Source organism: Trichosurus vulpecula, chromosome 6 (assembly GCF_011100635.1).
Source record: "Trichosurus vulpecula isolate mTriVul1 chromosome 6, mTriVul1.pri, whole genome shotgun sequence".
NCBI lineage: Eukaryota > Metazoa > Chordata > Mammalia > Diprotodontia > Phalangeridae > Trichosurus > Trichosurus vulpecula.
In genome coordinates, this window is record NC_050578.1 from 92462721 (window position 1) to 92489443 (window position 26723).

At 35.9% G+C, this 26723-nt stretch overlaps 1 protein-coding gene across 6 annotated transcripts in view; it reads right to left on the reverse strand.

Annotated features, from left to right (window-relative positions):
- Positions 1-26723, reverse strand: part of RAPGEF2 (Rap guanine nucleotide exchange factor 2) — a 324353-nt gene that overhangs the window by 115864 nt on the left and 181766 nt on the right. For 4 of the 6 annotated variants that reach the window (XM_036762271.1, XM_036762273.1, XM_036762272.1 and 1 more), the window contains exons 6-7: positions 25839-26006; positions 23165-23182 (exon numbers count right to left, since the gene is read on the reverse strand). In XM_036762271.1, coding sequence (XP_036618166.1) covers positions 23165-23182; positions 25839-26006 — 186 coding nt within the window. The remainder of the gene's footprint in view (positions 1-23164; positions 23183-25838; positions 26007-26723) is intronic. The other 2 variants (XM_036762274.1, XM_036762270.1) reach the window with 1 other exon arrangement.

Consider the following 26723-nt stretch of genomic DNA (forward strand, 5'->3'; position numbering starts at 1 on the left):
TGGCAAAGGCACTGGAGTGCTTTGCCATTTCCTTTTCCGGTTCATTTTACAGATGAAGAAACCAAAGCCAACAGGGTTAAGTGACCTGCCCAGAGTCAAACAGCTATTAAATGCCCGAGGTCAGATTTGAACTTAGGAAGCTAAGTGTTCCTGAATCCAGGCCTGGCACTCTATCTACTGTGTCACACCTAGCAGCCCCAAATTAATATTTATTAACCATTTACTATGTGACCAGGCACTGAGCTAAGCGCCAGAGACATAAAAAGCATCAAAAGACAGTCCCTGACCTGAAGGAGCTTACAATTTAAAGTTCATAAATTTTTTTCAAGGTCCATCTTTACATTCACTAGAGTGAACTGAAATTTTGAATTTCTTAAAATTATATAGTCAAAAAACCACCATAGTATTACCAGTACTTGTGATATTCTGACCAAAAGAAAACAGATATTTAGACATCATATTAACCCTGCTATAAAGTTCTCAAAATAACTGCTTATAATCAACATTACTTCAAAATTACTGTAGTTTACTGGACCTACCACTGGATTACAGGTGATTTTAGTCTCCTTATCTACATACTGTGTTTCAATATAACTGTTTTCATCATCATCTTATGTATTTTATTTTCTTCATTTAAAAACATTATTCTGCAAAGGGATCCTAGAATATCAACATACTGCCAAAGTTAGGTGGCACAGTGGATAGAGCACTGGCCCTGGAGTCAGAAGAGGCTGAGTCCAAATCCAGCCTCAGACACTTGACATTTAATAGCTGTGTGACCCTGGGCAAGTCACCTGATTGCCTTAAAAAAAAATACTCCCAAAGGGGTCCATGACACAAAACTGTTAAGAACATCTGCTCTATCACCATGCTAGATTCATGCTCTCTTTACTCTTTTAGGTCTAGAATTCTATGTTTCTATTACCTGAAAATGTTACTTATCACATCTTAAAAAAAAGGAAAAAAGGTATAGTTATACAGAATAACAAATGAGACTGTAGACATCTAAATAAGACGGGAAAGGGACAGGTAGGTGGTGCACTGGATAGAGAGTTGGCCTTGGAGTCAGGAAGATTCATTTTCTAAGTTAAAATTTGGCCTCAAACACTTACTAGCTGTGTGATCCTGGGTAAGTCACTTAACCCTGTTTTCTCATTTTGTAAAATGAGCTGGAGAAGGAAATAGCAAACCACTGCAGTATCTTTGCCAAGAAAACCTCAAATGGGGTCACAAAGAGTTGGCCAAGACTGAAAGACAACTAACCAAAAATAATATGGGGACTGTGGACATTAACAGTGGTTATGATGGCACAAGAGTGGCTCTAGGTAAAGCATCTCAACCTGTAGCATCGAAAAGTGTCCTGAGAAATGTACCCCAAAGTCAGACACGGAGAGAGACTCTAAAGTCAAGGCCAGAGACATCCCTCCTTTTCTTACCTACTCTAAAGCACATACTGAATGAATTTCACAAAATGATATGACATTTATTTTTTATATAAGACACATCTGTGAATGCTACAAACACTCTAACTCCTGCTCATTCTCTCTTCTAGTTTTCTCTTCACTGATCGTTCCTCAATACAGAACTCGTCAAAATGAATATAAAGACATTATGTCCCTTGACATATTTGCCCATGTATGTATGTATGCATGTGTACACACACACACACACACACACACACACACACACACACACACACACTTTTAAATAAACAAAGGAGTTGTGGTACAGTGGAAGAGAACCCAGATCGAAAGCCAAAAGCCCAAGGTTCAAATCCTTTTGATCTCTGCAAGTTCGCACAAATCTTTTTTACCTCTCTGAACCTCAGGTCCATAATGTGTAAAATGAAGGTAATTAAATCTGGACTGCCTTCCTCACAGAGTTGTTGTGAGGATCCAGTGAGATAATGTATGTAAATAAAGCATTTAGTAAATAATAAAGCACCACATAAATCCTGGCGATCACAACCTCCTTTGGAGGGAGAGGTGGCAGGAAGCCTGCTGGAGCACTATTAAACAATCATGCCTAATTTAATAAATCCACTGGGAGCAAAGCTCCCTTTAATAAATCACCACAAGCACCAAAAGCATTTGTGGAAAGTTCTACCTTTCTAAGTTTGGGCCAGTGGTGACAATAGTGAAGATGGCAGCAGGGACATTGCCTTACTGCAGTTACTGGCCTCTCACAGGTGGGCTAAGCCTAGATGAGGAAAAGGCTACTCTCCAAAAGGTTAACTCAGCCAGGAAACAGAAGGGGTGCCCCCTCAGGCCATGTTTTGTCTCCATTCAAAGAATTAGGAATCACTAAGGTGGGAGCGCATACACAAAAAGCAAAAAAAGACCCGAAAACTGAAACCAAAAAGACAGAAAGGGGAAACCATTTGCTTAAGTTTAACATAAATCTACCAGAATAAATTCCTGTTATTTCTGAATCTTTCAAAGAGGTTATAAACAACAGAGTATACCATTAAAATCTGTCCTCTACATTAAAAGTGATATTAACATAATACCATACCCAATTTAACTCATAACATTATATTTTCATTGAGCATCTACCACATATAGAGCACTGTCCCAAGCAAATTACAAATTTCAAGTTATTAAAAAGACAGTAGTATATCGCCAAAATATAATTGTATATATGTATAAATATAAAATACTCATACTAAAAAAAAGCATGAGTGGAGGAGACAGAATGAAAGGTACATCTGACAAAATACAACTCATATCTGGCAAAATATAAATACACCACCTGAACCAAAACAATTAATTTTACCCACCATCATGAAATTATAGGATTGTCTACCTACATATAATCTGCAGCTCTGAAAAATCATTACACAGGTCAATGAGAATAAAACTAATATATGGATTTTTTTTTAACTAAAAAGAATTTATTTATAAAACAGGCATCTTATCCTCATTCAGCAGGATTTACAAAAGCCACATTCCATTTCCTAGCATTTAGCCTAGGAAGTGGTCAAGCTAAATCTTGCCATGCTCAAAATGACAGAGCAAGCAAGCACTCAATGTTGATGACGAAATATAGATTACTTCACTCCTTCCTCTAGAGGCAATGACTTCACTAGCTAGCTTTCTCCTACTATACCTCAACTTCCAAAAGCACTTAGTATATTCACTATTCTATTGGCATTTTAAGTATGTACAGTCTATTGACAATTCTTGTGTTATACTGTATTTTTATTTATCTTGTGTAGTTACCTGACATTTTAGACATGTATCTCCCCAGTTAAATTCAAAACCTTTTCAAAAGGCTGGGACCACGTATAGTAAAATTTCAATCATCTACACTGAATAAGTACTTCACAAAGTTGTAAATAAGATAGCTAAAGCTTACATATTTATATGACAAAATTTTTCCTCCCCACCCTTAAACAATTCTGATTAAAATATTACTAAAATGTATTCTGGTTTTTTTTTTCTTTCTCCAAATGCAGTTAGCTGCACAGGCCCACTCATTGGGAAATAATACATAATAGAACTCTCAACTTCTGTTTCATTTATGGCCTCTCTATCAAGGAAAATGATCTCCAAAACTGGAAGTAATAGAACAGATATTCTTAATAGGAGTCTGAAGTTCAAGATCATAGATAATAAGGAAATACACAGTCATTATGAATAAGTTCAAGTCTCCATGGCTAAATCAACTATATCTCAAGGTTCTGAAAGAACTTACAGATGTGATCACAGGGTAATGATTCAGAAGTCATGCAGAATGGGAAAGATGCCAGACTGGAAGTCACAGAATCATAGGATTTAGAGTTGGAGTAAATTTTGGAAAACATCTAGATTAAACATCTGTATCTTTTGATCAAGAGATTCCACTGCTGATCATAAACCTTAAGTAGCTATACGATAGAAAGAAACACCCTATATACAACAAAATATTTGGAATAGCACTTTTTTTTATTGAGAGATGAATGTAAAATTACATTAGAGCACCATAAGAAACAATGACTGTGTTTTCACAGAAAGCACAATAAAAAAAATAACCAGAAAAACGATATACACAATGACTTCAACAAAGTAAATGGAAAGGAAAAACAACAGTAAGAACATAAAAAAAAACAAACCCTTAATGATGTGTGTGTGTGTGTGTGTGTGTGTGTGTGTGTGTGTGTGTGTGTGTAAAAAATCCCCTTGTAGAAGTAATCAGGAAATGTACTACCCTCCCTTCCTTGCAGAAGTAGGAGACTACAGGTATAGAACATTATATATAACTTGTCAGGTTTGGTTAATGTTTCCAGTTTATTAAGCACTTACTATAATATGCCAGGCCCTATGCTAAGTGCTAGAAATAAAAATATAAGCAAAAAAAGAGCCAGTCCCTCCACACTGCAACTGAGGAGCTTAGCTTCTAAGGGGAGAAGGCAACAGGAACTGAAGGGGTGTGGGGCTGAGAAGGATGCTAGGGCAGAAGTGGTAAAAATATGAAGAGTCAGTAACCAGTAGAGGAGTAAGCATGACAGGCCGAGGTATTTCTTGAGTTGGCAAATCTGGGTAGGAACTAACCAGTTGGAGGATAGGACCAAAGAAGAGAGGTGGAAAATCTGTAGGTCATGGATGGTCTCAGCACTCCAGTTCCCAGTAAGAATTCACCAATCAAGAAAGGGTGATAAGAGCACATCCCCATGGTGAGAAGGTCACTCAGGAAGAAGTGGAAAACTCTTGAAAATTAGGAGCTGAGGGAGGAGAGAAGTGAACATGGCTGGCCTTCGCATTAGTCAAGTCAAATCCTATCTAGAGTACTGTGCCCAAATCCCGGTACCACTCTTAAGATGGCCATTGAAAAATCAGAGAGCAGCACAGAGGTCTACTGCAATGTTTTATCAAACTATAACACAGGAAGAATGCTTAAGCAAATTAATGATAAAAAAGACTCAGAACCCGAATGATATGTGTTCACATGCTATGTTAAAAGCTGCTAAACTCTCTTCTAACTATAAGAAATTAATTCAACCCTTTCTCATTAGTTTGTAATCACTTTAAGAATATGAGCTATTGTAGTAAGAGGTAAAAATAATTGTATTGGGACTACTGAGAGATGAAACACTGCCATGTTTTTGTTTGGTTGGTTTTATTTTCTTGGTGCTGCTTTTTAGTTTCTTAGTGTTTATTGTTGATGTTGTTTTTAAATCTCCTCTCTTATTTTTAACTGTCACTGGTTGATGCTATCCAGAAAATTCCCATTCTAATGTACTGATGGCTGGCAGCCATAGGGTATTATTGTCACAGCTCTTTTGGCTGCTCAGAAATCTTTTTCTCCTACTTCCAAGTTCTTCTCTGTATTAAGGACTAGGAAGATTTTCCTAAGTATGACCTCTAAATAAATGGAGTTTTTTCTTCATTTTTTATCCCTGTGTAGCTTACATACAATACAATTAACACTTTCTATAAATAACAGAAGTCACAGAACCATACTGATGTGAATATATGCAAGCTCCCCTCAATAATAATTTCTTTTTCAAGCTTTCAAAATCTGTAAATGGTGATATATGCAATGTCATAGATTTTAAAATTTATTTTTAAGATCTAAGATACATTTGATACAGTTTTTTGCATGTTGTCTCCTTCATTAGATTGTGGGCTCCTTGAGAGAAGGAGCTGTTCTGTTACATTTTTTTGCCTCTCTTTTTCTCCCCAGCACTTAGCAGAGGATCTGATATATAGCAGATATTTAATAAATGCTTGTGGACTATTTCAAATCTGGTAACAAGCCTCTCTACCCTTAGTTGGGCCTAACCTTAAAAAACAAACACAGTCCCATCATTAAGTCCATTTCCAAACTCTTCAAGTTTGGCAGGAACTGCCACAGCTAGTATTCTGCTGGCATAGCCTTGGGGTACCCAAGGTCATCTCAAAGTAAAAATGTCACATCCAAGTCGGACTTTAGGTGAGTTAACTAGAACTTCCTTTTTTAAAAAATAATATTGAGAATCACATTTTAAAGTGATTATCATAAATTTTTGATTATTCCATTTATGGCTTTGCTAATTAATCGAATTTAATACCTACCAATTATTTATAAGGAAACATGTATATGCTACCATTCTTGTCCTGAAGAGAATCTATCAAATCATGAATTATGATCTCTTTTTTGGTACAAGGGTTTTTGAAATGGCTAAATGTGGCCTTTTAAACAAATCTATTTGAGCATCTTGTACTCTACAATTTAATTTTTTTAAAAGAACCAATGAAAGTCTCTACTATGTGTTAGGCACTGGGGAAGATATACTCTGCTATGAACACTTATACCACTACCACCTAGATTTAGGAAACAGGGGGAGCTCAATGCTCCCAGAAGCTTACAGACAGAAATATACTTATGCTTTTACAAGGATTACAAATACAAGAGAGTTAAAGATTTTTCACAATACCAGTCATTCAATAAAAATGTCTACTGTTCTATACTATGTTCCAAAGCCACATTGGAAGACAGGAAGGAAAGAGGGAAAGAAGAAGAGAAAGAGGAAAGAAGGAAGAGAGAGAAGAAACATTCATTAAGCATTTGTTGTGTGCCCAGACACTGTACTAAGTGCTTTACAAATATTATTTCATTTGATCCTCACAAATGTGAGATAGGTGCTATTATGATCCCCATTTTACAGCTGAAAAAACTGAAGCAAACTGAAGTTAAGAGACTTGCTTAGTGTTGGCAGCCAGATTTGAAATCTGATTTTTGTGACTCAAGAAGATCTAGTAATCTATCTACTGAGCCATCTAGCTGCCATCATAATTTTAATATGCCCACTCTATTCAGTATAAAAACTGGAAAAAAAAATCACTGAAAGTTTATTACCAGTGACAGAGACGTATCATGACGTAATAATGTAGGTACTGGTATGCTGGGAGTCAAGAGATCTGGATTCAAGTCCCAGTTCTTTATGACACTACTAAGTGTCACCTAAGTGACCATAGACAAGTCCCACAACCTCTTTGGATCTCAGCTTCCTCTTCTATAATATGGGGGCTTGGGATAATAGATTTACATGTGTAAGTATACTCAGAAGTCACCTAGTCCAACAACTTCATTTTCTAGACGAGTGAACTGAGGCACAGAGAGAAGAAGCAATTGGCATAATCAGAACTCTTTCCATGACACCCCTCTGTTTCCTGTAACCAGACACACAATAGCAAACCTCACAAAGCTGACGGTAGAAAAATGTTCAGTAAACTTTTAAGTGTTGTATAAATAGGAATTGTTGTTATTGTCAGTGGAAAGAATGATGGACTAGAAATTAGAATACACTCACGGACTGACTTCCTAAAAGAGGAAATTCCGGAAAATACTTAAATATTTGAGAGGCTCAGTGTTTTTATCTACAAAATGGGGGTAATCTTGCTCGGGAGTGTTGCTGAAAAAGGAATTATAAATGTGAAATCACTATCAAAACTACAAAGCACTATACAAATAAACAGTTACATTATTGTTACTAAGGTACCTTGAAGAGATGTGCCATAGTACTTGGCATAACTGCCTGGCACACGTTATCAATGTAATAAATGCTACTGACTGAGATCTGAAGCAGCTAAGTGGCATAGTGGATAAAGGACTGGACATTAAGCCAGAAAGACCTGGGTTCAAATCGAGCCTCAAACACTTGTTAGCTGTCTGACCTTGGGCAAGTCATTTAACCTCTTTCTTGCCTCAATTTCCTCATCTGTAAAATGGAAATAATAGTACCTACCTCTCAGAGTTGTTGTGAAGATCAAATATGATATTGTAAAGCGCTTTGCAAACAAACCATAAAATGCTATATAAATGCAAGCTACTACCACTACTATTATTATTATTATCGCTCAACATAAGTTATCCTCTCACCTTTCTTCCTGAAGATGACAGTATTCCTTCTGGAGTCTTTCAAAAACTCTTGTTACATTTCTTTAATCCTCAATATTTCAATGAAAAGTTTTATGGAGCTATGTGGACAGCACCTCACTCACATTCCCAACACCTCCCACAGAAGAGCCATCCTGTTCTGGAGTTTTGCCCTTCTCTCTGACTCCTCCGCAGTTTGGGTGAAAGCCAAGGCGTCCCAATTTCATAGTATGTAATACTAGGCTGGATTCAAGCTAAATCCTGGTTATGTCTCTGGAGAGCAGTGAGAATGGAGTTTCCTAGCTCTCTTACAAGTTCAGCAAAGGCCAGTCAGTGGAGGCAGTCAACCTGGCCCTTCCTCTGAATCTGCTGCAGCTTAGATTAGCAGGTGTTTTCCTTTGTAGAAAAAAAGACGGTGGAGTGGGAAAGAAAGCTAGATAAATTGGAGAAGCAGAATTTAAATCCCAACTCTGCCACCTGCTACCTGTACAACTTACCTGTCTAGGTCTCACTTCCTTTATCTGTAAGATGAGAGTACTGGCCAGATTCAGCTGACTCTAAGGTCCCTTTCAGTTCAAGATTAATGGTCCTATGACCCGGAGACACAGGTAGTATAAAAACTGTTAATCTTTTACCAGTGGAGAAATGGGGACTAAGAAGCTTGCCCAGACAATACATATCTAGAATAAGATTTGAACCCACTACACGTAGAGGAATTTTTTTTTAAAAAAATAGCCTTCCCATTGTCAAGAATTCAATGGCTCTCTAGAATCCATTCTGATACTGAACAACTTTTCAAGTTAGGAAAATTTTCTTATGTCTAACCTACACCCTTTCTTCTCCTTAGGCTTTTACAACAGACACAGAATGATTGAATTGTGGAGGCAGAGAGCAGGGGGAAGTGACTCCTAAGGGCTATGGAATATTTTTGGAATTCTGCTTTAACTGCAGCAGATTATTTGACGTAAACACTCTTCACTAAGAAATAATTTCTCAAATACAATTTGATACACCATAAATTTGGCTATTTGATTTCCTGTCTTTTCTTCATATAGAATGAATAAATGTGGGGTGTTATAATAAAGACTCCCAGACACTGTCACTTCAATAGACCCAAGTTCTGTTTGATCTCATATGGCCGAAAATACATGTTTGATGACGACAACCTGTATAGGTTTCTTGACTTTATTAATTTACTTTCAAAATCCTCTACAATCATAACCTAGCTTCTCTACGCACACTAATATCCCACAACTCTCTATTAAGAGGTGTTAGCACCTGTTACATTGGTATAACCAGAAATACTCTTACTTATCTCCAAAGTCATTGCTCATGCCTATCCCTCCATTTGGAATGTCCCTTCCCCACCCTCAAGGGTCCAGATCAAGTATCTCCTCTTTTGTGACACTTTTCTTTATAATACCAAAGCACACTGAACTGTTTTCTCCTTTTCTAAGTCCTTCTACACTTGTCCATACTGTACAAATAGACGACTTTATACTTTATTTCTTGTCTGTAATACACAACATAGATTTTGACCATGTGCCAAAAAGCAATCTGATAACCTAGAAAGCCTCCTGCAACAGAAACAATCCGATACCCAAATTTCCTGGCTTCAGGTCTCATACTCTTGCTAGTGCACTACACTGTCCCTCAAAGCATAAGGTTTCAGTTTATGTTCTCACTCTGTTATTTATAAACTCTGGGTCCAAATATAAGTTACCCAACCAAGATGAACCTCAATTTTCTCAACTGCAAGACAGGGATAAGCAAGATCTTTTATATTTGCTTGCCCCTCGACATTCTTGGGAAAATTTCATGAAAATGATGAGACAAAGTACAAAGAACAGAATTGCAGAATCAGACAGAGAGAGAGAGAGACCTGGGTGTAAAACTCACCTCTGACACTGATTACTATGTGATCACAGGCAAGTCACTTTTACTCTCCATATCCCAATATCCTCATCTATAAAATAGGGAAAATAACAGGACCGACTTCGCAGTGTTGTGTGAAGTTCAAATGAGAAAGTAGTGCTGTAAGTAAGTATCATATAAATGCCAACTATTATTGTAGATGTATCAAGAAAGTATTCTGCAAAATATAAATATCTATATAAATATTAGGCATTACTATCATTACTATTGTTTTATTCATTATTTTCCATATTTTTTGTCTTCTTTCCCTCCAAATTTTGCAAGATCATTTTGGGTAATGACCAGGTTTTTTTTTTACTCTAAAAATATGGTGACTAGTGCCAAGTACCTAATAGGTTACCAAATATTAGTGGATAACCCTAACCATTCTTAGTAACCACCAATAAAGTTCATTTTAAAACCAATATGGGCACTCTTTTTCCCACTGTAAGTGAAAACCCAGTTTCACTTATTGGCTTTTATCCGAAGCCACCAATCACCCCTTTTGAAAAGCTGCTCAAACAGAAGCTGGGTATGATTTAATAATTGACAAAAAATTTTTATTACATAAGAAACTAACTAAAGGTTCCTAAATTCTCAACATAATGGTCTTTAAAATATCTCAATGGCAGGAGTAAGATTTCTAGAGAAATAGATAGTTAGGCCAGCCTTGAAATCAGGAAGACCTTGTCTCTGACATATACTTTGTGGTTATGGACTAGTTAACCACTTAGCACTGGCCCCTAAAAACCCAAAGACCATAAGTTAGACAAGTGGCTGCTCTTCATTTGTGGAATTTCCAGATCTCTGTTAACGAACTTACATGTAGAGATACCCACATACACACATGCATGCACACACGTGCATGCACACATGTGCATCCACACATAAAACTACCAGTTTCCTCCTTTCTCCTCCAAAAAACAAAATAAAAACAAATAAAAAAACTTCTAAAGAACATTATTATTTTCTGAACGCCTAAACAAAAAGTTTTATGCAATGATTCTTAAAGAAATGGCTGAGAAATGTTATCAGCTTATTTCATTCACTTTCAATTTTTAAAAGCACTACACAAATGTTTATTAAGTAATATAAACCCATCAAGAAATTATTTCTTATGTTCTATCAAAACACATCCCTTGACTTTCCCCACTATCCCTCCAAACACCAACAAGGTCATTAAGCTACTAAGAAATAAAAAAAAGGCAAGAGAGGAAAATGGAATTATGAAGCCAAACAAGGGAAAGTAAAGAGAAAGTAATCAGAAAACAGACTTCAGAGTGAACCATTCTGGCTTCAGTATTTAAGAAAGATTCAAAGAGTACTTTTACTGTGGAATAGATAAAAAAGAAAAGACAGCATAGTATAGGACCACATGGTGTTCAAATGGTATATCTGATATATACTGGTTGTGTGGCCCTGGGCAAGTCACTTAACATCTCATTGTTTTAGGCCACCTTCTAAGAACCTACATTGTAAAGAAGGTGCTGACCTGCATGGATTGTTTCATTTCTATCTTATATCCCATATATGAAGAAATAATTGTGAGTAAAAACTGACCAAGCTTCCCTTTCCCTCACATAGTTCTCACAAAGATCTTGCTCCTGAAAGAGCACAGTTTCGTGGCCTAGTCCAAGAAACAAAAGTATTTGCGTATTTACTCCATGGACGGATTCACAGAACAAGAATATTCACATGCTTTAAGGTTACATGGATAAACAAAACCTATTTCCGCTATCCTTCAAGCTAACTAGAGCTATCCCCAGAGTTATCACTTACTTGGGTCTGATCTTCCTGAGGAAATCGGGACAAAGGGAATAAGGAACAAGCTAGTCCAAGCAAGAGAGGCTTCAGGAAGATCTCCCAGCATGGGAGACACTGGCAAGGACCAGCTCCATTGATGTAAATGCTGCTCAAGTAGACTTTGCATTCCAATGGGGCTAGAGATGAGCTCAAAGTTAGTTAATAAATATCAAGTGGAACCTTTAGAAAATACATCCTCAGGAGTGTCTGCCTACTCAGGCCACCATTGTATTTTAGGTCCAAAACATTTCATAAGATGATGTCTGATGTAAAGAAATAAAATAAAAGAATGATAAATAAAATAAAACGTAGGACAACTTAATTCCAAAATAAAAATTTAAATACATTTCAGAAATTTCTTCTCTAACCCTGAAGTGCCTTTTGGGGCTTGCAGCAATGAAACACAAGACCTTTTATTTTACCCAAATCAAACTAACTCACTCTCTCTCTCTCTCTCTCTCTCTCTCTCTCTCTCTCTCTCTCTCTCCCTCTCTCTCTCCCCCTCTCTCCCCACCCCCACCCCCCTCGCCTCTATCACACTCAGGAGACTCTTCCCCATTTCCCCAAGCCCACAAGTGCTCCTCCCAGTACGTCCCATTCAGCACCCAGAGTACTCACTCCCTCCCTCTCCTGCCTCAGTCCAGTCCTGCTAAGACATCTCTCCTGACATTTCAGCCACCATCATCCTAGCAGCATTAACAACTTCTTTGCACTCAGAACAGAAAAGGTGAGAAAAAAAAATCCCTCACATTCTTTACTAATTCCACAACCAATTTAATTGTTACCTTTCAGAGAGACAGCCCAGTATTAAGAAACAGGCTAGCAACTTTGTATAAATTTTGACATTTTTCTTTATGAGATTCTGCATGAACCCAGTCATCACAAAAGAGGCTAGGTACCCTGCTTGTGAAATGGATGATACTTCCAGCTAAGCAAATGAGATGGTTGCCTCTTAAAGGAGAACTAAGCATTTTCAGGTGAACTATAAATTTCACTAATAGGACAAAATTTGCCTGTGATCATAAAGATTTTCAAAATATAATTTATATACATACATTTGCATTGCCTTTTATGGAAATATTCAGATCATATGAATAAGAAAACTAAAATATCTCTCCCTTTAACATAATTCATATATACCCAGAAAAAAATTTCATACAACACTTTGTTCTATAAATCCAGAATGCCATCTGGCTAAAAGAAAGAAATTTTAAACAAGTCAAGCTTTAACTTTAAATTTAAAATAGGAAGAGAAATCACTTTGAAAATTGAAATTGTCAATTTATAATTTATTCAGAATCTTAAAAGGGTTATCTAAAATTGAAAGAAAATAGGTTGTTATTCCCTTCAAATAAGCACATTTTTGCTTTTATAAAGGATTTGCTTATCTCTATTAGCATGAAAATCTGCTAAAGCTCATGAAAAAATATAATAAAATTAAAATCAGAGTTCAAAAATGATTTGAAAAAAAAAAAAGATCCCTGCTACTGAATCTAAGAGCTAAATTTTGCTCAATAAAGATTTTTAAAGGCATGTACTGGCACAGAGAGCTACCAGTGTTCACAAATTAGAAGCAGGACCAAAACTGGCAGTGATCTTTCTGACAAATAAATTGCCTGAAATATTACATGACTTGCTATACAACACCCTTATTACTTTCAATTTCCAAGTGCAACCAAAAGATGGGTCCAATAATGACATCAATGCAAGCTTTCTTTCCAAGGGGAATGAAAGAACAGTAAATCCCAGTGGACACCCGAGTTCTGCAGCAGCGATGATGTAATATATAAAAATAGACCTTCTCCAACAGAAGCTGAAACTTGGGTAAACAGCACACTGCATATCATTCTGCACTGCCTTGCATGAATTTGCAGCTAGCTACATGCTGTTAATAGAGAGAGAAAAAAAATCTCCCTCCCCCAATTTTTTTTTTGGTTTGGATTGTTTTAAATGCTCTCCTGATTTATATTTCAATTAAGTCATCTCCTATAGCCTAACAAAGCATAGCAGCATAAATACCTTAACGTAACAGCAAGGCTGAGACACAGCCCACCACCCTCCTCCCCAAACCAAGGAGATTAAGCCAACCGCAGCAGCTTTAACCAGCTGTATTTTGCCAGAAATTGCAGCACACATGCTATAGTATTGTATATCCACCTATTGTTAAAGGATCTTTCCATAAGGGACCAGGTTTTGAAATGCACATGGTCTAGGTAAAGGAGAATGAGGAAAACTGCTGCTTATGCATAGAAAGAGGATGTGATGTTGCTCTTTGAAAGAATTTGCACCCCAAATACAATACTTTAGTACTCTGTTTGGAATACAAGAAACAGCTCCTTCTAGTGCTGGTATTTGTACGAATGTCCTCTGACTTGTCCTCAAACCTTCAGTTTAAAAACAAAAACAACAACCCATATTCCATCTCCACCAATCAACTTTTACTGGTTTGCAGGATATTATGACTCTATCAGCCAGTATTCCCAATACACATACATGTCCACTCACACATAAATACATATCAAATGTTAAAACTAAAGATGCTGGGGCAGCTAGGTGGCACACTGAGTAGAGCACCGGCCCTGAAGTCAGGAAGACCTGAGTTCAAATCTGGCCTTAGACACTTGACACATTTACTAACTGTGTGACCTTGGGCAAGTTACTTAACCCCAATTGCCCTGCCTTCCCCTCTCAAAAAAAAAAAACAAAACACTAAAGATGCTACAGAGGGTATCATGACCTGCCCAAGATTAACACCACTAATTACTGGAAAAGTCAGGAGTAAAATGCAAGTCCAGTGATCCATCAAACCAGTCTCCCTTTCTGAAAAAATGAATAAAAACAGACACTGAAGTATCTACAATGAATATCACACGACCAATATGGATATTTAAGTGTATGTGTGCTTTTCCCAAAAAGGTCAATCATTCAATCAGTATTTATTAAGCATCTATTATGTGCCAGGCCCTGTGTTGTGGATACAAATAAAAGTCAAAACACAGTCCCTGCCTTCAAGGAGTTCACAGTGTAATGGGATAGATGACAACACGCAAATAATTGTACAAACAACCCATGTACAGGATAAATTAGTAAATAATCAATGGGGTGAAAGGACCAGAACTCAGAGGGATAAGGAAAGCTTTCCTGTGGAAAGTGGGATTTTTAGCTAAGACTTGAAGGAAACCAGGGAGGTTATAAATATGACTATCCAGAAATTCAACAAATTAGCACTATACACATTAAGTTCAACTATATGTTTGAGATTAAGAAATAAATGGATTACTTTCTGCCTTCAGGGAGCTTATGTTCTACTGAACAAGCACTATCTATTGGCAAATTGATTCACATGACACCTAAATTGTAATTATTAGAGCTAGAAGTTTTTTTGAATAACTTCTACTCCAACCCCCTCATTTTACAAATGAGGAAACTGAGGTCTAGAAAGGTTAAGTAAATTTCCCAAGTTAGCATAGTGAGTTAATGGAAGAATTGGAGCTTAAACCCAGGCATCTTGAATACTTCATCTGTTGTTTCCATTTTCCAAAATGAAGGACAATCATTTCACAGAATCATAAATTTAATAAGAAGCAGGGCTCAGATTTGTATCTAGGTCCTCTGACTCTCACCACATTTTTCATGACTTGTACCACATCTTCCCCACAATCTACCATGTTACCATAGAATTTTGGTAGTGTTTAGAACTGGAAAGCATCCTTTCAAAGCATTCAGTAGCAGACTCAGAGATCTGGAGCTGGAAGGGACCTTCAAAGTCATCTAATAACAACATCCTCATTTTAAAGATAAGGCAACTGAGACACAGAAAAGCTATGTGACTTGGTCAAGGTCAAACAGAGCCACATTCTGAACCCAGGTCCTCTGAATAAAAATCCAGTGCCCTTTCCACCCTACTACAATGCCATTTAATCCCCTCAGTTCACAGCTGAGAAAACAAATGCAGAGAGGTAGAGACTTTCCTAAGCTTACATGGCTACTAAAATTGGCAATCTGACTCTCTGCTGAAGTCAATCTGATGATTTGCTTTTATTTACCAAAACATTTTCTATTAACTCTGCATTCTTATGTCATGATCTTCACACTAAATTAATTTAATTAAGATTAGGGTTTTGCTTCATCCCCAAACGGAGCACATACTGTGGCTTAGTACTGTGTTCTAAAGCACTTTTAGGGATCTTAAAGAAACATCATAAATGGCCCCTGTTTTCATGGACAAAAAAGCTAATTAATAGTACAAGAAATCAAGAACAACATATAGCAACAAAGCAAGGGATGTAATTTGTTTTTCCCATTTATTTGTCAAGGGAAATCTGTGAATAAGTTATATTATTCAAAGGAAATGACATCAATATGGGATAAGCACAACTAGTAAGTCTTCTTGGTGAAGGAAAAATTTGTCAAGTCTATGAAAGACACATAGGTAGAGGAGGAGAGCATCTACTGCTGAAGGAACATTGTGGATCAAGTGAAATGGGAAAACTCAAGGTATGGGTAGAGACACAGGGAGACCAGTCTATATAGAACAGATGGGTCAAATAACAGAATAATAGTAGATAATCATGGAGAGGGAGGTTGGGTTGAGATAGTGGCAGCAGCACACATTTATACTGTAATTTAAGTATAGTATCGCCTTTGATACAATAATCCTATGAGTTTGGTATTATGTTATTATCCACATCTCACATATCAGCAAACTATGGCTCAGTAAGGTTAAGGGGTTTTGTCTGACCTCACGCAGTTAGTACATAGCAAAGCCGGGATTTGGAAGAACATTCAATGTCAGCCTAAAGTGTTTGGATTTTATTCTTGAAACAAAGAATCTCCAGTGAGGGTGCCACAGGTGAAGTGCCTGTGATGAAAGATTTGTTTCATGAAGATTAATCTGCAACAGTATGTAGGAAAACGGGTGGGAAAGGGTAGAGAAGGTTTGAGACAACAAAGCCAGTTATAATCCTTTTGGAGTATTAAGGTGTATGATCTGCTAAGGGTCCAAGCTAGAAGGATAAGAGCCTAGTAAACCGATACCATTAATGAACTTGTTCTTCATTTTCTTATCTTAATTTATTTTGATTATAATCTAAACCTGCTTTTCCTTGAAGAAACTGTTCAGTGTATTTGGAATATTTCCAAATGCATGTGCACATGTGCACAAGTACACACACACACACACACACACACACACACACAAAATCTTTCCTTTTCCCCTAATTCAAGTCCTATCCATTCTTCAAGTTCAAGGCCAAAAATCCCATTTCTTCCTGAAGTAACCTGACTAAGCAGTTTCATGTTGTTTATCTCTCCCTCCTCTGAAATCCTAAATTGCTTGTTTTTATATCCTGTTCATTTGACACTTGCTGCATTGTACTGTTATTTATTAAAATTGTGCATGTATATTTGAGAAGCAACCTGAATTACTGGATAGAGAACTGCTCTCACAGACAGAAAAGCCTGGATTCAAGACCCTCTGACACATAATAGCAATGTGACTCACAGCAAGTCAGTTAACTTTCAGGGTGCCAGGCAACTCAGTGTTACAAATTGCAAAACACTAACAGATGTATTCAGACTAGGATTGTGATTAATTGTTAGTTTTAGGATTGGGATTGCCATTAGTATTGGTGTTAGTATTGGTATGGTATTGGTTGAGAAATTTCCCCATCTGGGAGTCCCCTACACCAAAGAAGTCACAGGTCTGGATGAAAATAATGGGTTACATCACCAAAATATAACATAATCACCTTGAGCATAGGGCAAAGAACGCAGGGAATATATTTAATACCTTTTTTCTCTAAACTAACAGTTCAAAAAAATACAATCAATAGACCCTCCACAAGAAGAAAAATGCCATTTCAAATATTTGCAGTCAAGCTCCCTGTTCCAATAAATGACTCTTTCTTCTAAACAGCATGGGACAGGGACTATTTGCACATAGAAGGACACATATGCAATTAGCAATACTCATTTTATTCCCTGCTATTCAAAAACTACCCACCAATAAATCTTCTATTTAACTGATGCGTTTGCTATCTCCAGGTAATGCTAAAGCAGTCAGTACTTCACATCTTAGTATGAATTACATTAATTAAATCTATATCTAGTTGTGATCAAAAGCACTTAGAAATGACAATGGTGGGGGTAGTAATAGGTGAAGGGGGAGGGATAAATAGAGGGGGACTAACAGTCGGGAGACAAGGCTTAATTTTGACATATGGGGCACACATTTTAAATCATGAAGTAGCAGTACCTGAGTTAAGATCTAAGAAACCATATGGAAAGCTACAAAATCCAGCCCTCTAATTCCAGTTTCTATGGTCTAAACTAGACTCCATCACTCTAACTTCTTATTCAAAAAGTATTTGTTGATTTCAACTAAACTGAATTAAAGAGAGGAAGAAAGGAAAAGAGAAGACAGAGGGAAGGAAACAAATGCAAATTAGAAGTGGCTTTCTACTGAGGTAAAAGGTAGATCAGAGTAGTCCTCTCACATGACCTTCTTCCCTCTTATGTTTTTCCTTCACTCTCAGCTCTTCTTTCAGACTTTTCTACTCTTGGGGACCTCTGGGAAGTATTATCAATGAATGTCAAAGACTTTTGTATACCAAGGCATATATAGTTAAATGTTTAATATATACTACAGGAAGTATCATGAGCAATATCTTTTTTTTTCCATTTATTTTAGGAGCTAAGCAGAATAATCATAAGCAAAAAAGGGGAAGGGGGAATTCCCTATCCAAAGACTTGATCTAATTTATTCAAATTCTGTATCTTGAAACTGTCTACACAAGAAACTGTCTATTCCGAAGTTCAGTCTTCACGACCTGCAGCTACCATTTTTTTTAAAGTCGCCATTTTCTGTAAACCTCAAGGACAGTTCTGCTCAGGGGTTGGCTCCAACCAAGGTAGAATACAAGTAGCTAGCTAGACACCAGCCAGGGATCAGCTTCAACTAATTAGGTAGTACTAAAACCTCAATTGGGAGTTATTTCCCTGTCTTTATCATACTTGCCCTCTTCCTGGTTTTTTTTTTTTGACTGCCTAGTTAACCAAGAGACCTCCAACCTCTACTACTCATCTGATTTTCATAGGACCACAGATTTGGAGCTGGAGTAGACTTTAGAAGTCATGTCATTCTATTTCAGTCTCTAAGGTCACAGTTGAAGAAACTGGTATCTAGAGAAAAATAACTTGTTTTCTGGTTACAAAGTACCATGCCATCGCCTTTTTCCCTTCCCCTTACCTCAATAAGAAAATTTCAATCTGGGAACTGGACCTGTTAACTTCTATACATCTTGGCTAAGGCTAACCCCCAACACCATCATCAAAATCTAACTAACCCGAACTTTTATTTGTCCCTTACTCTGTACTCCCAACTAACAATAAACTGAGTTTATCAGAAGAGTAATGGACTCTTAGTAGGATGGGACAACTAAACAATAACTAACATATATGGTTTTAGGGTTTACAAATCATTTGACATGCAGTATGTCGTTTGATTTTCTCAGCAACCTCAGCTAAGACCTATAAGTATTATTACCCCCATTTTAAAAATGAGAATGCTCATGACTAAACAGGTTAAATAACTGCTTGAGGACTATCTTATCTTGTCTCTCTCTCATACACACACACACACACACACACACACACACACACACACACACACACACACACCCCCTACCTATCTTATCTTGTCTCTCTCTCATACACACACACACCCTACCTACACATCTATTTAAGTGTCAGAGGTAGGATTAAAATCCTTTTGACTCCTACATTCTGTATCTGTGGTTCCCATAAGGATTTCATGTTCAAAGTCCTTTTACAAAAAAAAAAAGGCAAATTTATTATTTTTTTTAGTTTTTGTTAAAAATTTTGAGCTCCAAATTCTTTCCCTCCTCACACTCCTTCACCCATTGAGAAGAAAAGAAATGTGAAATCATGAAAAATATATTTCCATATTAGCCATCTTCCCAAAGGAACAAAAAAAAAACAAGAAAAATAAAGTGAAAAAATTAAGCTTCAATCTGTACTCATACTCCATCGGTTTTCTCTCTCTGGAGGTAGGTAGCAGTTTTCATCATAAGTTCTTTGAAATTGTCTTGGATCACTGTATTGATCAGAATAGTTAAGTCAGGGGCAGCTAGGTGGCAATGAGTAGAACACAGGCCCTGGAGTCAGGAGGACCTGAGTTCAAATCCAACCTCAGATACTTGACACACATACTAGCTTTGTGACCTTGGGCAAGTCATTTAACCCTAATTGCCCTGCTTTCTCCCCTCCAAAAAGTCATTCATAGCTGATCACTGTTATAATACTGATGTTGCTCTGTAAGATGTTCTCCTGGTTCTGTTTACTACATTTTACATCAGTTCATATAAGTCTTCTCAGACTTTTCTATAACCATCCTGCTCATCATTTTTTATAGCACAATTGTATACCATCACAATCATATACTATCACTTGTTCAGCCATTTCTCAACATCCCCTCACTTTCCAATTCTTTGCCACCACAAAAAGTTGCTACAAATATTTTTTGTACATATAGATCTAGTCTTTTTTAAAAGATCTATTTGAGATACAAACCTAACGGTGGTATTACTGGGTCAAAGAGTATGCATAGTTTTATAGCCCTTTAGGCATAGTTCTAAATTGTTCTCTACATGGTTGGAGCAGTTCACAACTCCACCAACAGTGCATCAGTATCCCTATTTTCTCACAATTGCTCTAGCATTTGTCATTTGCCTTCTCTGTCATGTTAGCCAATATGACAGGTATGAAATTTTAATTTGCACTTCTCTAATCAATACTGATTTAGAGCATTTTTTCATATGAGTATAGATAGCTTTGATTTCATCATCTGAAATCTGTTTATATCCTTTGACCATTTCTCAATTAGGGAATGATTGGTATTTTTATAAATTTGACTCAGTTCCCCATATATTTGAGAAAGGCCTTTACTGGAGAACCTTGCTCTAAAAAATTTTCCTTCTAATCTTATCTACATTGCTTTTTTGTGCAAAAAAAAAATTAATGGAATCAAAATTATTTATTTTAATTCCCATAACTTCTCTATCACTTGTTTGGTCACAAATTCTTCTCTTATCCATAGATCTGACAGGTAAATTTTTTCATGCTCCCCTAATTTGCTTATGATATCATCTTTTACATCTAAATCATGCTAAAAATTCTTAAACATTAATAAGTAAATAATTACCTAATTATGTTACAAACATACACACACACACACACACACACACACACACACACACACACACACAATCCCCAAGCCACCAGTCGTTTCATAATACATTTTGTTTTGTTATGATTTAAAGGAGATTAAGGGGAAAAAATGTTCAGAATCACTATACCATGTTGCTTCACTTGACCCATCCTATTTCAATTCCAGTGTATCAATGGAACCTCTTATTCACAGGGCCAAGAGAATCATGATGAAAGCAAGCTTTCACTGCTTCCAATGCATTTTAAAGATGCCTAAGCATAGTACAGACCAGTAGTTCTCAAACTTTTCGGACTCAGGACCCTTTTATTCTCTTTAAAATTATTTTATTCATTCATTCATTCATTTGTTATTATTTATTTATATTTATTTATTATTATTCATTATGCTTTATTTATTTTAATTATTTTCAAAAAAGTTCTTTTGGGGGGGGCCCACATTTATCAATATTTCCCACGTTGGAAATTATGATACCTTATAAAAAGTCTTGATCTCATGGAACCCTCAAAGACTCCGAGGATTCCTTGGGGATCCCCAGACCAAATTTTAAGAACCAGCATCATTTCCTTCTCTTTGGAAATGCCTGCCCAAACAAAATGTTTTTAATGAGTAATATTAGGACTCCCATACTAGTGTAAAAAATATTTACATTTTTTGGAGATTACAAAATCCCTAATTTTAAGAAATGTTTAAACTAGCATGGCACAAGGAATTAGATCTCTGTTTTAAGTTGAACCACAAAGTGGAATACAAATTGGATTGTCACAGTTCTTTCAAGATATAAAAATATCTTTATAAGCATATAATTTTTATATTGTTTGCTACTTTTTTCATATGTAGAAACAGTTTTCTTAAAAGGACGTATCTTCTAAAAACTAATTTTTAAAAGTTCTCTTGCTACATCAAATTTCTTATACATTCACTTCAAAACTCACTAACTCCATACAAAATGACCAATGCTTCAAATCTTATGTTTTAAAAATTCAGAAATAATGCTGACAGGCCATTAATCCATCTTCTTCACTACTAAGGCTCAACCACACGACCATCATATTATGTTTTACAGAGCTCAATAAGTGTTTCAGAGGAGCAGGCAAAGTTATTAAACTGAACATATTTTATGGGTGATGGACCCTTAATATAATAAGATTTAAATTAATAATAGTATTTTTCCATACAATTTAAAAATATATAAAATCAAATTATTTTATTAGTCACATCAATTTAGGACATTATGAAAAAGACCACTTTCCCCCATGACTCCAAACATCCTAAGAGACCTTTCTAAGATAATTCCACATTTTAATAATAACGCCATAATGACAAAATCAATAGCCATCCTAGTCATATATAAGCAACCAAGTGCTCTATGGTAAAAAACTGATTCCACAAACTTGCCAACTAAGAAGAAGGAAAGAAGCAAGTCTAGTTAAAATGAAGAATTATAATGGATTTCTACTAGACATTTATTTCACTTTTTTCACCCAAAAAGTTCTACACATACCAATACACTCCCATTTGGGTTCACACATACCTCAAAGATACACACTATGGTGGCTGATATTTGAAGGATGAAAAGAAGGAGCCTAAAATTATTACCACAAATCCTATTCGGTCTTAATATTTTTCAAGGCAGATTTGTAACTATACAGGTCTTCACTTCTTGATACTTCTAAACATATTCATTAAAGCAAACTGATGATACCTTTTAAGTGTTCCCTCAATTCAATTACACAAATCTGTAACAATCCCTGAATCTATGTCTGAGTTAGAGGCATAAAAACAATAGATAAGGAAAGAAATATGTCTTTTAAGGGACAAATGCAAATATTTTTAATTACTTGAAAACTTCCTTTTATTTTCAATGAGTAATAGGCTTTTTTCCTGATTATCACTATTGAGTCAAGCGGCTGAATACATGGATTCAACACTCAGATGAGTTTTAATGGTACACATTCGGTAGAGGGTGATGAGAATTGTGTCTCTGTCCAGAACAATGCCTTTTCTTAGCTATAATAATTTAAGTAACCATTAAAAACATTGACAAATCCTCAATCTAAGGAAATCTATAACTCTATGTAGAGGAATCTACCATTAATGGTCCCTGAGCATCTACTGTGTTTGCTATCAGCCCTATGCTAGGTATGAAAGAAATAAAGCAGAAAGCCCATGCTATCACGGAGTCTTAACACTGATACTTAGAAAGTCTTAAGCATTTAATCAAAGACAGGCAAAATAACTCTAAAAATACGAAGGGACAAGCATAATCCACTTAGACACATCAGCATTATGAATTTATTAGTTACACCGCACTCACAAGTAAACGGTTAGTGTTAGGGGACCACACACAAATTACAATACCTGAGATTTAGTGCATTCCTTTGAGCCAAAATGAAATGAGTGCCATAAAGGAGGAAAGGAAAAGATGAATATTATCAGACATGCTATAGTACATTTGCCAAAAATGAAGATAATGTTAAAATTAGGTTAAGAATGGCCCTAGATCACCGCCTCCCCATCAGTTGACTGTATGTATAAATGTTCTATGCATAATGTGCTATATATGCCATGCAATAGCAATGAACTCAGAATTAAACTATTTGTGGAACATGATCATGCAATTCATTTTGATAAACTTCTCTCTCTTCTTTTCTCACTGCTAGCCAACTTTCTTAAAGATACAGTGTGCTTGTTAAATGTAACACATATTGGCCCATTTCTAAGAAACACTGAGTATCTTTAGCTGCTTATTTACACTACATGGTAGCACTCTACAGATAAAAGTATTTTGGTTCTTCTTAATGCTGAGATTTATTTTATTTGGGTGAAATAAGAGCCAAACGATGTTTAGTTAACAATGAATTCACACAGATTGGTGGTATAACAAGTTTCAATTCACTGCTTTAACATGAACATGTTTCCAATGGTTTCCACCAATAGCTCATTTCATAATTCAAATAACAATAAGAACCAACACATCACACATTTGTAATCATTTTATATTTTTATTTCCCCATAAAGAAACATGTCTATTGACCGAATTTGTCTTTAAAACACTGTTTTCAAAGACGTATGTCTTGGGAAACAAAATAAAAAATGTGAACTATTATTTACCACCCTAAGAAAAAGGAGTAAGGCTCACTCCTAAAAAGACAATATTTCTAACAAGAAAAAGTGGTGTGGAAGGGAGTGGCAAAATACTGACCTTCCAATAATTAAGCAAACCAAATTAAGAGAAATATATTTCCCCCCCCAAAAAAGGAAATAAAATTCTATTTTGAAAGCTGAATCATAAAATCTGAAGTTTAGAGATAGAAAAATCCTTTGAAATTATTTTAATTCCTTCATTTTACAGTTGTAGACAATGAAGCCTCAAGGTTACCTAACTAGACCAAGGACAAAAAGGTAGTAAGAAAGAGAGCTAGAACTTGAACACTGATCCTTGTGCTTCAAATATGGCACTTTTTCATTGAAAAGATATATATAATCTAATTGAATCACTCCCACAAATGTGACACCAAGGCATATTTGGGAAAGCAACTGAAAATTATTCACACTATATGTAGCTATTTACAGTTATGCTGTCTACCACATCAGAATGTAAGTTCCTTGAGGACAAGGATTGCTTTTTTTTTTTCTATCGCTTAGCATAGGACTTCACATCAAGTAAGCACTTAATAACAGGTTGATTGAATGAATGGTACATGTTGGACTTTTTAGTAATAGGAAATTTTTTTATGATAATGACATTTTACACAAGTTACAGAACATGATCATGGTGTACAGACTTCCTATGGCTTTTATGCTAGATTGGCAGTGAATACATCATTTTCTCTTTGCCAGACAATTGACAACAAAAAACCTTTCATAGATTTCTAATACCAACCCTCCCAACCAAACAAAGCTGACTTTGTGGTGAATAAAAAGAAACTCTATCCAAAAGAGCAAAATAAAATGACTCATCTATGAAATTCATGCTAAATTAAGAGTAGGTGGAGGGAGAGCTGATGGTCAAGACTGCACTAGGGATGAAAATTTGAAGGAGATTTCTATTTGATAAACAAAATACATGGAATAAAATAGTATATCTACATCTCTTAACAAAAACTCCAAGAATTAATATGTGACAAATCAATGTCAAGACTTTACATCAATAACACATCCATTTGATAGTCACATTCATCCACAGGAATAGGGAAAAGGTTATCAATGAGATAAGTGAGGGAAGTCAGGCATGACCTTTTACGTTTATATATTTTTAAAGGACTAAAAGGCAACTGTGTTTGAGAAACAAAGGTTATTCAGTTAATGGTATTTTATATGCCATTTTAGTTAATAATAGACTCACAGAAGAGTCAATGGAGGAGTAATAAAACAACCAAAAAAGAGGATGTCAAGAGACCCAGATTCTAATTCAGGTTCTGCCACTGGCTAAATTATGTTCTTGGGCAAACCACTTAATTTCTTTGTGGCTCAGTTTCTTCATAAGTAGACTTTTATTATATCATCATGGGGACTGGACTATCAGAACATGTCCCCACTGGTTTGAGAAAGGGACACTTTCCATATTATCTCAAACTTTTATTTTCATTTTAACAAGAGCCAAATATTCTTGTCAAACAAAATTAGGGGCAAAGATATTATACAGTGATGAATCATTTTCATAAATATATTTTATAAGCAAAAAGTATGTATGATACTCATTTTATTAAGGTATTTCATAGTGGTAACTAGGAAAAAAAATTCCACTGCAATCTAAATGCAGTGAGCAGCAAAAAAGGCAAAGTTCATATTTTTTTAAAGTTCTTGTCAATAGGAAAGCCATTTTACTAAAATTAGGGCAAACCAATATCTAGCATTTCAAGTTACAGATTCATGGTTATTTTTTCCCTTCCTCAAAGCAAAAAAATCACCCTCACAGATTTACACAGCATTACCAACACTACCACATTTAAAATGTATCTCTTAAACATGAATTTTCCCAACAATCCAAAAACCAAAACTCTATTTCTAAAAAGAGGTTTTAGTAGCTTACCGTATGATAGCCTCTAGGTAAAGGTGGCTTTCCAACAGGATAAGGATCCACAGTGTCAATGATTGTTTGTCTTTCACCTTTTTGATTAATTTTTCTAAATCTCCTTCTAGACTGTCGATGAGAAGCTTGGCGCTGAAAATATTCTTCATTTTCATCCATATAGTCCACCTATAAAACAAATTGAAGACTTATATAGTTCCCTAAGAACACACATCTGGGCCTTCTTCCATTGATAAAATCTATGGATCTTCTTCAATTTCAATAGACGACCCACATTCCTTTGCTCTTAGCCATGTGTAGACATGTTTTCTAGACAAACCTTCAGTGTACTGGGACTCCTCTGAAACTAAGTGCTTCTTCCTGATACTTAATTTATGAAGGGGCATTTTCAGTTCCACTTTGGAAAATGTGGTTAGCTACAAGCTTCCTGCAATTCCAAGGCCAAGAATAGTTTAAGTTGTCTTTGTACTGACATTACATGAGAAAGAGAGCAGAGGACATATAGCAGCTTATTGACTAAGGGAACTGTTACTTTCTCTTAACCAAAGCACAGGAAGTTGATCTACCATGAGTCAAATGTAAAATCCCCTAAATCCCAAAATGACAGATTTAACCAATGGAATTTGGTAGATTTAAAGTTTCCTTTATAATCTAACACATAATTTTCTTTTTTTCTGTAATTGCTGCTATTTATTTTATCAAAATTACTCTTCATTTAGAAAGACTAACAGATGAAGGAGATAGCCTTAAACAGCAAAATGGCTTGAAACTCTCTCTGCTTCTATAGTAAATATGTAAACGCACGAATTGGCCTTTTTGGATACCCTATAGCTTAGGATACAAGTTTACATTCCAAGACTTTTCTCTTATACCTGCAAAATTTCT